The sequence below is a fragment of the Marmota flaviventris genome, chromosome 3 (assembly GCF_047511675.1).
Source record: "Marmota flaviventris isolate mMarFla1 chromosome 3, mMarFla1.hap1, whole genome shotgun sequence".
NCBI classification, from domain to species: domain Eukaryota; kingdom Metazoa; phylum Chordata; class Mammalia; order Rodentia; family Sciuridae; genus Marmota; species Marmota flaviventris.
In genome coordinates, this window is record NC_092500.1 from 79,791,361 (window position 1) to 79,805,516 (window position 14,156).

Here is a 14,156-nt window from a genome sequence, read left to right on the forward strand (position 1 = left end):
ACTCTTAAACCCGCTGAGTGTGAGTGATTTTTGGGTTCGCCTAAAACACCCGAAAATCAACTAGGGTGCTAGCAGCTTGAGAGGGTACCTGGCTAAAAATGTCCAGAAGTGATGGACTTAACCTCTAGGTTCTAGAGCAGTCAAAGGGAACTTAGTTAACATTCTTGTTCAAGAAACTTAACTTAATTAAGTTCATAGAAAATAGGGAATAGGGGAAGAGGAAACAAGTCAAATCATTGACACATAAAAGTTTGGGGGCAGTTCTTTTCAAAACAAGCCAGATTTGCTGGCTTTAAAGATCTCCTCTGGCAGGAAATTGTTTTACTTTTTACTTTTTGGTGGTGAGAGGGATTGAATGCAGGACCTTACATATATAAGGCAGGCCATTCCACCACTGAGCTACATTCCCAGGCCCTGGAAAGCTTTTTTTTCTAAATCATCTTTTTCATTTTTCAGAAGACATGGCTATAGTATTATTGTGTATTCTCCTATAAATGTTATGCTATGCTTACATAGACTATATTGTACTGGACTTGTTTAGTTATTTTTGTTTTTGCATTCTTTCTTGATTCATTTTTGCAATATATGTTTGGAAGTAAATGATTTATTTCATTTAATGGATTATTTGGGATCTATGGTGAGATCTATATGACCCAACGGATAGTTCTGCCTGGTCTGGAAATATAATTTTTAGGTTTTATTATTAGCTCAAGCTACAAACAATCTGTATAAGGCATGTTGTAACTTTGTGGCCACTCCTTGATTCAAACATGTGCCCTCTGCTTGTTTTTCAGTACAGGGAGGAATTCAGGGCCTTAAGTGAGCTAGGCAAAAACTCTACCACTGAGCTATCTCCTCAGTCCTCACACTTTTTCTAATCATGTCCACTCTTTTAGTGTGTGGTCAAGAGAGGCATAGCCTTTCTCCTCTCCTCAGCAGCTTGTTCTTTCTCTGGTTATAAACAAAGAGTCAAATGAATACTCTCCTATTTGTCTGACCTTCAATGTTGCCACATGAAATTCAGAGATTCAAAATTAAAATGTAACACCAGGAACTGAAAAGAACACAGATAATAAATGGCAAAATACTGTATCAAAAAATGCTAACACAGAAAATTTTTATGTGGAATCTACCAGACTGTTAAACTGGAGCCTTGTTTTCTTGATTACTCTCCTGATTTTTCTGTTCTCTAGCTAGGCTAAATTTTTTTTTTTTTTTTTTTTATCAGAGCCTTAGATACAAGACCTAAAACAATTCCATTTGATGAAAACAGTTGCACACGTGTTTGAGCCAAGTTATTTATTTTTTAAAAACGTGTTTAGTTGGTCAGAAACACTTGTCCTTTCCTTCAGAAACTCTGATGTATTTTTAGCCTTTCCTCCTAATTTTATGCATCCTTACCAAAAATAATTTTTTTTAACCAGCTTTTGAGTGCCAATGAATTAATTCGTTCCATAGCAACAAATAACAGCCCAAATAAACATAATCTTATTATTGAAGGATACAGAGTTGCCTTACTACAGTTTTGTGGCAATGCTGATCTGGAGCATTCTGCTCTTATAGGCCAAGTCCCTGCTTTGGAAATAGTGATTTTCCCCATCCTACTATGAAGGGTGTTACCCAAGTGGCAAAGATGCCTCTGCCATTTCACAACTGCCCACTTGGGCGTTTTGCCCTTTTCGAGGCATTGAAATCACCTGCTCAAGGTCGCGCTGCCAATCAGTACTGAATGCAATCGGCAACGCACGGCAGGGCTGCGCGGTTTACAGCCTGCCGGCGCTCGTCCTGATCCCGGTCACCTGGTGCCCAGCAATTTGCAACCGCTGGAGAATGCGCCCTCTCCCGACCGACCGCCAGCCGCAGCTGGGCTGGGAACTAACGCCCAGCTCCCCCGGCCGGCACCTTAGATACCGGAAGGAGGCGGGGCAGCTCACGGGCGCGCGCGCGGGTGGGGGACGGAGCGGGGCGCGGCTTATAAAAGCTGCGCGCGGCGGAAAGGGCGGGCCTGGGCACGAGCGGCTGAGTCGGCGGAGAGCCCAGCGCCGCAGACGCCGCGGGCCAGGACTGGGAGGGGAGAGGGAGGAGACAGGAGGAGGAGACGCGAGTGCGGGGTGGCGCCGGTCCACCTCCGCAGCTCGCCTGGCTCCCGCGGGCTTTCGAAGGCGGGCCCGGGCTGCGGCAGCGGCGGCCTTGTGGCCTGGGGAGGTGAAGCCGGGCTGCGGCGGCCTCGGTCGGCGCGGCGTGGGGAGGTGACCCTCCTGGCGAGGGTGGGCAGGTCCGGGTGGCAGCGACAAGGTGGAGGGGGGCTCGGCATCGCTGGGCGGGGTCCTCGAGGGCAGCGGCTCGTGCCTTTCTCCCCAGGTCGGCCTCCCCAGCGACCTTGCAGAAGTGGACCCCAAGGGCTGTGGGCAGGGGGAGGGGTCTGTCCCTTCAGGGTGCTTGTGACCACTGGGTCTAGGTGCCCCTAGCGCGGGCCCATGTGGGGACTTGGGAATAGCGCTGGCGTGCGAGGGGCCTGTTTTGCCCTTGCTTTGGGGATGCTCCTAATGGGAATGGGATGGCAGTGCCCAAGGGCCACTGCTGAGGGAAGTTGAAGGCTTGTTAGAATGAACTCTTAAACCCGCTGAGTGTGAGTGATTTTTGGGTTCGCCTAAAACAACCGAAAATCAACTAGGGTGCTAGCAGCTTGAGAGGGTACCTGGCTAAAAATGTCCAGAAGTGATGGACTTAACCTCTAGGTTCTAGAGCAGTCAAAGGGAACTTAATTAACATTCTTGTTCAAGAAACTGCTGGTTCACTTGGCGAGTGAGTTTTAAGATTTAAATGTCATTCATATAAATGAGATTGGGGGCTGGGGATGAGAGATCAGATAAAGAGGTTTGAGTGGTTGCTTTAGATAAAGGTCCCAACGTGGAAAGCTTATTTGTGTGTGAATGTGAGAAATCATTTGATCACAGAATTATTCAGAATGTGATATGCCCTTAGTGGAGAGAGGAGCTTGGAAGCCATTGCTTATGGGTTCTTCTTCTGACCATGTGGAAAATCGAATTTCTGGAAATATCCCCTATATTGTAGATTTTGCCTAGGCCAGTGCTTGTCACTAATTACTTTAAAAATAATGGGATGGACGTCCAGTATCTGAAGCACCATTAGGTTCTGAATTCACTTCCGTGGAAGAGAATTTTAAGAAAGTGGGTCTAGACTTCCCTAGGGAAGTTAAAGCCTGGTTTATCCCTCTAGTTTACTTTTATTCTTAACTTCCCCCTCCCCCCTCCTTCAGCTTCATCTGTTTCAATGGTGCAACTCTCTCCATCCCCTTTTGGTTACCAGTCACCTTCAGGCCATTCAGAGGAGGGAAGAGAGGGGAATATGAAGTCAGCCAAGCCCCAAGTGAACCACAATCAGCACGGGGAAAGCCAGCGGGCCCTCAGCCCCCTGCAGTCTACTCTCAGTTCTGCTGCATCTCCTTCCCAGGCGTATGAGACCTATATTGATAATGGACTCATATGCCTTAAACACAAAATTAGAAACATCGAGAAAAAGAAGGTAACTTTTTTTTCCCCTCCCAGCCCTCTGTATGCATGATCTTAAACAAGGGTTAAAGAATTGACATTTTCTTTATGTCAAGAATCACAGATCTTCCTTCCTGAAGATTTAACTAACCTTGGGATTTAGTCTGAGAACAATTTAAATAAGCAGGCTAAATATTGGATGTATTAAACCTTCTGTTTCTTTTTTCAACACAGCTGAATAACAGTATTCTTCATAGTAAAACTATTATGCATACTGCTCTTGAAATTCTTGAAGAGCTAGTTATTTTGGGGCAGATAATTTTTTTGAGTTACAGAATTAATGTTTCTTTTCAAGGATGAGTAAAAGCCTGCTTTTTTAGCTTGTTTTCCTTGTGACTTTCTGCAGCAGTTGATATTGCAGTATTGCTGCTGCAGTCATTGGAAGCTTTAACCATGGTAGAGCCAAAAAATATTTCAGCACTAATTTTTGTGTTTGCTTGGTGTTGGTTTAAGATTGGTAGGGGAAAGTATTGTGGACAGCCTTGTAAAAAAGCCCAGGGGTTATTATCAGCTTAAAGTTATAGTAAATGCTGATGTATCCAAATCATTTTCCATTTCCTGAGTCATGTAGCCTATGAAACAGTACTGAACGTTTCTTTGTTGTGTCATGATTCTCTTCTGATTTAGACGGTAAGGCTGAGTGGGTAACTATCTGGACCTACGTGTTTGTACATACTTTTATGTCAAGATCTAGTTAAACCTTAGGAAGCCTGCTTTGCTTTTTTTTTTTAGTTCGTTTTGTGGTACTGGGGATTGAACCCAGGGCCTCAGACATGCTAGGCAAGTGCTCTATCACTGAGCCATACCCCTAATCCTGGGAAGTTTCTTTCAATGCCCAATTTTAACCAGATTTTAAAAATGTGGTTGACTTTATCTCCCCTCAACCTGTCTTTTCTTTTCACTCTTTCTTTCAGCTAGGAAGGTAGTAAAGAAGGGCCAGTTGCTAGTATCTTCACCATTTTTCTTTTGAATATATGCATTTGATCACAAGTGTGATAAGGTGAATTTGCCTGGGTCAGCACAAATTTCCTACCACTATGAGAACTAGTCAAAGTGGGACTATTAATGGAGATTCATTAATGGCTTTCCTCAGATAGAGAAACTACATATATGTAAACCTATATTCTCTAGCTTAACTACTATTCCTCTTTAATTTTGAATACCTGGAAGTACCGGTGCTTTCATTTCAAGCTTCTGGGAAAGCATTTTTAGACTCTAAAGCAATATAGGAGGAACCTGAGAAATGCTTGACAAATATACTGGGTTTATGTTATCATTATGGCACTGAAAATGCAATTTATTTTTCATGTATTTCTTTAAATAAAATATCAAGTTTAATATGAAAAATAATAAGTTGTGGCTACTATAACATTAGAAAGGAATTCTTTTACATTTGTGCTTCCTTTAGGAAACTGTCATATACTTCAGCAGGTAATTGAACTAATAAGTTTAAGTATGAGGTTAGAGCAGAACTTGAAACCTTGACACCATTGATATTGATTTGTGCCAGATAATTTTTTTGTTGTGAGGGGCTATCCTGAGCATTATGGGTTGTTTAGTGACATTATTGGCCTCTACCAAAAGATGCTGGTCCACCTCACTTTTAACTCCCCAAGTTGTGATAACCCAAACTGTCTCCAGACATTGCCAGATGTCTCTGGAGGACAAAATTGCCCAAATGAACACCACATATGATTGACTAAGGTAAGTCTCTGTGCACTAAGTAGTCTAATTATAAATAGAAGTTTTAAGAGGAAAATGCTTTGAGTTGGTGCAGTGGCATGTGCCCTTAGTCCCAACTACTTGGGAAGCTGAAGCAGGAGAATTGTTTGAGGCCCTCCTGGGCAATATAGCAAGACCCCTGTCTTAAAAAGCTAGAGAGAAAGGGCTGGAGTTGTGGCTCAGTGCCTAGCATGTGTCAGGCAATAGGTTTGGTTCTCAGCACTGCTTGTAAAATAAAGATCCATTGATAATTAAAAAAATTTTAAAAAAGCAAGAGAAAAGTATTGTACCTTTTAATTATAATTTTAGAATAATGTTGTTCTTTTTGAAAATATTAAATTCCTTCATTTAAAGGTCCTGGAAAATGAATTATTTATAATTAGCATACAGGCTCTAATAATAAATCTCAATTGCTAGACATGTAGACTGGTTAATAGGAGTGAACTTGGGCTAGCATGGAGTGGGCTACATGTGTTTTGCTAATCTGTCACATTTCTTCTCATATGAAAGCTTTGCCCATTACCTCCAATACTTTCATATTCTAATAATCTAGCACTGTAGCATCCTTTTAAATCTCCCTTTTTCAGCCTGGTGTGGTGGGTAATCCCAGTGGCTCAGGAGATTGAGGCAGGAAGATTGCAAGTTCAAAGTCAGTCTCAGGAATGGCAAGGCCCTAAGCAACTCAGTGAGACCTTGTCTTCTCTAAATAAAATACAAAATAGGGCTGGGGATGTGGCTCTTGGTTAAGTGCCCCTGGAAGTACTGGAAAAAAGAAAAAATCACCCTCCCCCTTTTTTTTTTTTTTGCAATTCATTATGCTTCATACATCAAAAACATCTGACGTGTTTACAGATGCTCCCTTTGTGCCCAATTTTGGGAAACTTCTGTAGGTTCAGAGCAATTAAGTACTATGAAGACCTTACATTCTTTTATTTCTCTACATTTTGTATTGGTGTATATAGTTGTACATGAAGTAGGATTCGTTGTTACATGTTCATATAGGCACACAGTGTAACAATATAATTTGGCCAATATCATTCCTCAGTATTTCTCCTTTCTTTTCTAAGACCTTTCATTCTTTTTTTATTTTCTTGTACTGCAGATTGAATCCAGGGGTGCTTAACCACTAAGCTACATCCCCAGCCTGTTTTATTACTTTTTTAAAATTTGAGATAGGGTCTCACTAAATTGCTTAGGGCCTCACTAGGTTGCTGAGGCTGGCTTTGAACTTGTGATACTCCTACCTCAGACTCTAGAGTTGCTAAGATTACAGGCATGTGCCACCGTGCCTGGCAGACTTTATATTCTTAAAGGATCTACAGTGGTCCTTCCCCCAAACTGGCCTTATCTGTTTGAAATTTTGTTACTCTTACACTGGGGCACTAAATCACCACAGATTCCATCAGTCACACAGCCAAAAATTTACTTTTGTGGAGCTCCTTCTTCAGAGAGATTCATACACGTAGGGAACTCAACCACCTAACCCACTTCTTCCATTTGTAAAATGAGATACTACTACCTAACTCAGAGTTGTGAGAACTAAATGAATTTGAAGCAGCTGTCACACTGTCCTGTCACCACTCAGCACTGTTCCACTGCTCTAATTCCTGGGGTGCATAGTTATTACATGTAAGAATGTTTCACCTCAAGAGAGGCACTTTTCTATTGCAACTGTATAAATAATTAAAATACCAGCATCAGAATATCCCATTTTCAATGGCTTATACCTATGGTATTTAAGTTGTACTTGGAGCTGAGGCTGTTCCATCTATGAGATATTGACCTAAAGTCAGCCAACATCAGGGTTTTGCTGCAGCAGTTGGACACAACAACACAAAAAAGTAGTGGGAAATCTCAGGGCTCAACTCTATGGAACAAAGGGTCTGGCTACACTGAAGCAGTGCCGAGACCAGAGTAATGTTATTCTATGTGCCCGCCCCCTCACGACTGGAACTCATTTAATTGCTCTCTGCCTATGGTAAAATGGAATTCTTGAGTATTGATTGCTTACTTCAAGAAACCTTTTGTTTTCAAAGGGAACAAAGTCTGATATTTATTTGCTTCAGGTTTTTTTTTAAATCATATTATAGTAGATACAAATTTCTCTTTTGCAGCTCAAACTGGAAGATTATAAAGATCGTCTGAAAAATGGAGAGCAACTTAATCCAGACCAGTTGGTAAGTGGCTTATGATTCTTTGTCAAACATACTGGTTTCTTAATAAAATTCTAGGTGGATTTAGTAAGACCAGAGGCTTAATAGATCAAAAGGAATTAGTATCTGATGCATATTAGGTTAACAACAAATAATTGTGTATTTCAAAATAGCTAGTAGAGAGGATTTTGAATGTTCTCATCATAAGGAAATGATAAATATTCAAGGTGAAGGACATGCCAGTTACCCTGATATGATCATTACACATTGTATATATGTATTGAAATATCATACTCTATCCCACAAACATGTACAGTTACTATGTCAATTAAAGATAAAAAACAAGCCCTGAGTTTAGTTTTTAAAATTTGTAATATTTCATACAATGCAGAAACCAGGAAATATTTAAAAAGTTGTAGTTTTTCTTTCACCTCATCTTTTCACTGTTCAGTTCTCATGTTACGGTATACTCATTGTTATGTTCTTTCAGAATTTCTTTAAATTTATATAAATTTATAAAAAAGATTTATTTTTGCCTCCTATTTTTTAATAGACTTTAGTTTTGAACAATTTTAGGTTTATAGGGAAATTGAGCAGAAAATACAAGTTTCCATGTACCCCCTTGCCTACCCCCAGCCTCTTCCATTATAATGTCTCTCATCAAAGAGATGCATTTGTTACATTTGATAAATCTACATTGTCACATTATCATCAAAGTTCATTAGGGTTGATTTTTGGTGTTGCATATTCTTTTTCTTTGTTTGTTTTATTCTTTTTTTTGATTGGTGCTGGGGATGGAACCCAGTTTGCATGATAGGCCAGTGCTCTATCATTGAGACATACCCCCAACCCCTTTGGTGTATTCTATGTATTTTGATAAATGCATCTACCGTTAGTGTCATTTAGAATAGTTTCACTGTCCTAAATCGTCTCTGTACTACACTTATTCATTCACTTAATTTTTTTTTTCATTGATTTTATGTGGCAGTAGTATCTCCATAATACACAGTCTTTAAAGTTTGGTTGAGCTCCTCTGTGAAACTATTTGAACTTTTTTTTTGAGGTGGGAATGGGAGCTCTTTGAAAATACTATTTTTTTTTCCTTTGAAAATTGATTTTGTTTAGATTTTTTCTTTTGGAAGCAACTTTCAAAACCTTTTTCTTGAAAATCACTTATTTACTTTTTAAAATTTATTTGCATAGATTGGAATGAAGTTGTCCCTTTAATAAAATTTCACTGCCTGCTTCTTTGGTTACTTTCTATTTATTTTTAATTTTTTGTATTTCTATTTCCTCAGTTTCTTCTTCTTTTTCTTTCTTTTTTTTTAATCTTGAAAATTTTATTTTAACCTTTAAATATTTCTGCCAAGTAGGGCTTTCTTTCTTTTTTTTTTTTTTCCCACTGTGCAATCCACTTCAGTGCTAGCAGCCTACACAGGCAGACCTCAGTTTATTCTTAATGAAGCTAGCTCATGATAGGTGTGTGTTTGTGTGTATGTACACATGTATGTCTGCAGAAAAAGTGTGTATATATGTATCTATACGTACCACACACACACACACACATACACACTATACTTTTTTTTTCCTTAAGAATTAGTTTTTGAATTTTTGTTTTAAATTTCACTTTTTGCCTTTTCTTTTCCCTTTTGATTTGTTTGCTACTTTTTCTAACATAAAAATTTTATTTGTAAAAATTCTTTGAGTGTGATTTTTCCGTCAAGCACTGCTTTAGTGGTGTTAGGTATTGATATTGTATTTTTAATTGTGAGAAATTTGATAATTTTAGTTTGATTTTCTTCTTTAACCCAACAGACATTGGTAATATTGTAAATAAAGTTTTCTTTTGTCTGTATGGCTCTTTTATCCACTTTGAAGTGGCAACTTTTCTTTTTTTTTGTCTGTATTGGGCACTCTACCACTGACCTACATCATCACCACCCCACACAACCACTAACAGCCCTATTTTATTTTGAGATAGGGTATTTAAGTTACTGAGGCTGGCCTGAACTTGTGATGCTCCTGCCTCAGCTATACAAATCACTGGGATTGCAGGTATGTGCCATGATGCCTGGCAAAGATAATATCTTAATTGAGTTGATTTTAGAGTCCCATTTAAAACTACATATTTTAGTTCAGATATAGATTTGAAATGGAGAACCAAGTTACAAGTGAGTTCTTTGGTTCTACAGAAGTTTTTGCCATTGAAGAATTAGGATTTGGTTTCTCTTACCGCTAAACTCCGATCCTGTGTTGTAATTAATGCACCTACTGATAAGCACATTAAATAATGTGCAATCTTCTGGTCACAGTGGTCCATGCCTGTAGTCCCAGTGATTTGGGAGGCGGAGGTGGGAGGATTGCAAGTTTGAGTTCAGCCTGCCTATCTTAGTAAGACTCTGTCTCAAAATAAGGGGAAAAAAAGGGCTAAGGGTATATCTATCTCAGTGGTTAAGTATCCCTGCATTCAATTCCCAGTACCACACAAAAAGGAAAAAAATAATATAGAATCTTCTTTCCTTCATCATTCCTCTTTTATTTGCCTAATCAAGGTAGGCCACTTGAACTGTCCATTATTTTTCTAACTATTAGCCTTTTCTTGGGACTTTAGTCCTATTGTCTCTTGTGTCCTTGTTGTGAAACAGAAATCTCAGTACAAAATTGATCTCTTTTTTTATACCTCATCCTCGCAAAACAAAAACCTTCCCCTGGTATTTCCAAGCTCATTAAATGGTTTTGCCAGCTATCCAACTGTGAAAGCCTGAAACCAATTTTGGCCCTAACCTCTGATTTTAATGTGCTTATGAGATATCATGGGGTATGTATGTATTTAAAAGTATATGACCTGGAGCATAAAGTTTTGTCTAGAGATTTATCACCTATATGGCTGCTAATAGAACCATAAGAGAAGATGAGACTATCTTGGGCAGGATTATAGAAAGCAGCATAGATACTGAGAACAGAGTCCTGAGGATCTGACATTTCATGTTTGGATAATAGCTTAAGATACAGTGAACTTATTAGGGCTCATGCATCATTTTGTGTGTTTTATAAGTACTAAGTCATTTAAATTCTACAGCATCTATGTGCAGTAGGTCTTATGCCTATCTTACAGGTACTCGAAACTGAAGTGAGAGAAGTTAATGGAAATATTGTTGGCAAATAAGCAGCTGGTAAATGGGAAAAAATAGAAGTTTATTATATGAGAAGCAAGGTGTTTATAAAGCAGGAGAGTGCCTTTTTGTTGAAGGCTGCTGAGAAATCAATCAAATGAAAATCATAAAAGACCCAAACCAGAGCTTTAAAGAATGGGATTGACATCGCCGACTTCAATTAGAACTGGTCTAGTGGAATGGTAGAAGCAGAATCTAGGCTGATGAAGTCTGAAAAGGAAATAGAGATCATCAGTTTGGAAATTTGTCTGAGACTGGAAAGAAGTGGTTGCCAGAGAGAAACTTTAAATTTTTCTTATTTGGGGATGACTTGAACTTTTTTTTGTGTGTGTGTGTGCTGAGGATTGAACTCAGGGACTTGTGCACGTGAGGCAAGCATTCTACCAACTGAGCTATATCCCCAGCCCATGACGTGGACTTTTTAAACGCTGATTTAAAGCATCAACAGAGAGGGAGAAACTCTGTTAGAAAACTCTAAAGAGAGAATCACAATACGGATTTCTTTGAAAGTAGAATTAAATATGATCCAAGGCACAGGTGGAGAGAATTTCTTCTACTCTGTAAGGAAAGGACTGGTGTACATTGGGTGATGGGAAGTCAGGTGGCTCAAAGCTAATACCATTTGGGAATGGATTTGAAGTATTCCTTTCTAGATTTATGTCCCTCTGAGGATTATATGCTATGGTTTTATTATCTGCCCATTCATGTTTCTATAGATGGGAGGCCACGTTATCTTTTCTATTATGAAACATGGTCCAAACAAAGTGTTGCATCAGAGTTATAATGCATAATAAAGCAAGCAGCAGAACCACCTCTCAACTGGAATAGTACATTGTCAGTACTACTGAAGTTCTTACCCAGTATTTTTTCCTTCCTGTAACTGTGATCTTGAAACTCTCTCCCCACTTTTAATTTAATTTTTGTTTATTGCCCTTAAATCTGTGAGAGCTACTTTTTGTACCTTATAATCAGTGGTATCACACTATATATTCTGTAGTTTTCCTTTTTCACTCACTATATTTAGTATTTTTCTATCGATGCAAGTAACTGTATTTTATATTTTTCTCTTCTTAATAGTAATCTGTAAATAGATGTATTTTGAACAGTTCTTTCATCAATCTTATGTATATATGTTATTGAGACATGGGAGAAAGATTTTTTCTAGGGTATATACATATCATTGAGCTGTAAGGTTTGCCCATAGTTAACTTCATGGGTACAAATGTTAAACTGTCTCCCAAAATTATTGTACCAATTTTTACTAATATTGATGGTACAAGGAGTTATTAGTTTTCTATAACTTCATAGGAACTTAGTATTATCAGACTTTTCCCAACAGATTATTGAGGCATAAGGTAAGTGTCACAAAATAAACTTATTACAATTGCACAATTCAGAGATTTATACTAAATTTGTGGAGTTACGCAATTATCACTACAGTCCAGTTTTAGAATATTTTACCCCCTGAAGTCCCCTTTTGTGTCCTGATTTGTTTCTGTTTCTATAAGCTTGTCTTTTGTGGACATTTCATATAAAATAAAGTCTTTTGCATTTGGCTTCTTTTACTTAGCCTAATGTTTTTCCATGTAATAGTATGTATAGTATAGTATTCCACTATAAGGCTACACACATTTTGTTTATCTGTTTATCAGTTGCTGGATATTTAGATTGTTTTTATTTTGGGCTATTAAGAGTAATTTTGTTATATAGATTCATACATCTTTTTGTGGACATGTTTTCATTTCTTTTGGGCAATATCTAGGGGTTCAATGCTATACTATTTTAATTACTGATAATTTATTTGTCTTTATCTGGTTTGGCAAGTTCTCTAATTTTTGTGTGTGTTTCAATTGGCCCTTCTTTCATATAGATTCAAATTAAATTATCATGAATAAAGTCATTCTTTAAAATAAATTGTGTTCATTTGAGAAATCTTAAACTTGCTCCTTTAATTTCCTATAGGATATTGTTTGTCTATTAATAAATAATTGTTTATATGTATTTTCCACAATATCATAAATGTCTTGAGGTCGCTCATTGATTTCTGTGATGCTTACTGTGCTACTGTACATTTGATTGATGAATGAATATTTATAGGGAAATCCTATAGGCTCAGTGCTCTTAAAACCTGCAGGCCTCTCTAACCTTAAACTTCATAGATAGGGTAGAATTAGGGAGTCTGATTTCTAGTATAAAACTTGAATTTCTAGCATTAAAGTGGAATTTTTACATTTAACTTTATATAACTTTATAATTTTTACATTTAACTTTATATTGCTTGTTATTTTTCCTTAGGTAAGTATTTTTCAATGTGTATATAGTAAATGGCTAGTTCCTGAAATCTTAAATCTCCTCTGCCGTATTTAAGGAACATTTATTTTTACATATTTGTACTTATATGGTCACAGAATTGATGTTTTCTTATCCTGTGTGGTAGGAAGCAGTAGAGAAATATGAAGAAGTGCTACATAATTTGGAATTTGCCAAGGAGCTTCAGAAAACCTTTTCTGGACTAAGTCAAGATGTGAGTATGTTTTTTTTTTTTTGCTTTTCCTGAAATCAGTTTAACCACCTTGAAGAAATGTCAGTATCTAATAACAATGTTTGTTTATCATCCTTCTAATTTCTGCTGATATTATATTGGTATTAAAGATTGAGGATAGTTAATACTTTTTTAGATTTCTGGAGTCTCAAGGGAACACAAATAGCACCTGAAATATGGGACACTGTAAATGAAGCATTGGTTATTTAATATTTTATTTCATCGTGGAATCACAGAAATCATTGAGAATAATTTTGACAAGTATATTGAAGATAATTTTTGAACATATGCCTATAAATTTACACAATATAGGCTTGTTAGTTGAACATTATTTAATAAAGGAGGAAATAGAGTTGGTACTCTTATTGAGCGCATGAAAATTATTATGGAAAATTTGTGATTCGTATTAAATTAAGTCTGGCCTTGTAATAGTTAAGTTCTCTATGTTGATAATACAAACTTTTCAAACTTTTATTTTTATTATTATTTTTTGTGGTGCTGGGAATTGAACTCAGGGCCTTGTGTGTGTGAGGTAAGCACTCTACCAACTGAGCTATATCTCCAGCCCCTCAAACTTTTATTTCTGACGTATTTAGTAGTTAATATAAAGTTTTAAGCATTCCTTAATGAAATACTCTTCACTGTTTCAGGATTTTAGCATTAGAAGTTCCTTTAAAGGTCATGTTTCAACAATTGAGGAAATTAAAAAAAAAATTGATTCCATGGGGAGCGTGTCTTATAAATAGTCTCTATGTTTTTGATATTTTTCCTTTTTAAAAATTTCTTTACTGTTCCTTTGGCATCGGGGAGGGCGGGGGAAGAAAGAAAAAGAAAAAGCCTTTGTCATTGTGAGATGAGATCTGTCCTTGTCAGAGGGATTCATTATTCTAAGTCATGGTTCAGAAAATAAGTTGTCATTCACTACTATCGATTTGGAGTGGTTTATTTCGTATAAATTCTTCCTTTCCAAATTGGTCTTCAATTGGAAGATAAG

At 37.6% G+C, this 14,156-nt stretch overlaps 1 protein-coding gene across 12 annotated transcripts in view; it reads left to right on the top strand.

The window, feature by feature from the left end:
* Window positions 1–2,108: 2,108 nt before the first annotated feature.
* Caprin2 (caprin family member 2) overlaps window positions 2,109–14,156 on the top strand; it is a 47,603-nt gene continuing 35,555 nt past the window's right edge. For 6 of the 12 annotated variants that reach the window (XM_071610005.1, XM_071610006.1, XM_071610012.1 and 3 more), the window contains exons 1-3: window positions 2,532–3,546; window positions 7,409–7,471; window positions 13,058–13,144. In XM_071610005.1, the coding sequence (XP_071466106.1) occupies window positions 3,295–3,546; window positions 7,409–7,471; window positions 13,058–13,144 (402 nt within the window). In that variant the 5' untranslated portion in view covers window positions 2,532–3,294. Of the gene's footprint in view, window positions 2,250–2,325; window positions 2,362–2,531; window positions 3,547–7,408; window positions 7,472–13,057; window positions 13,145–14,156 lie in introns of those variants that run through there. The other 6 variants (XM_027934248.3, XM_071610010.1, XM_071610011.1 and 3 more) reach the window with 4 other exon arrangements.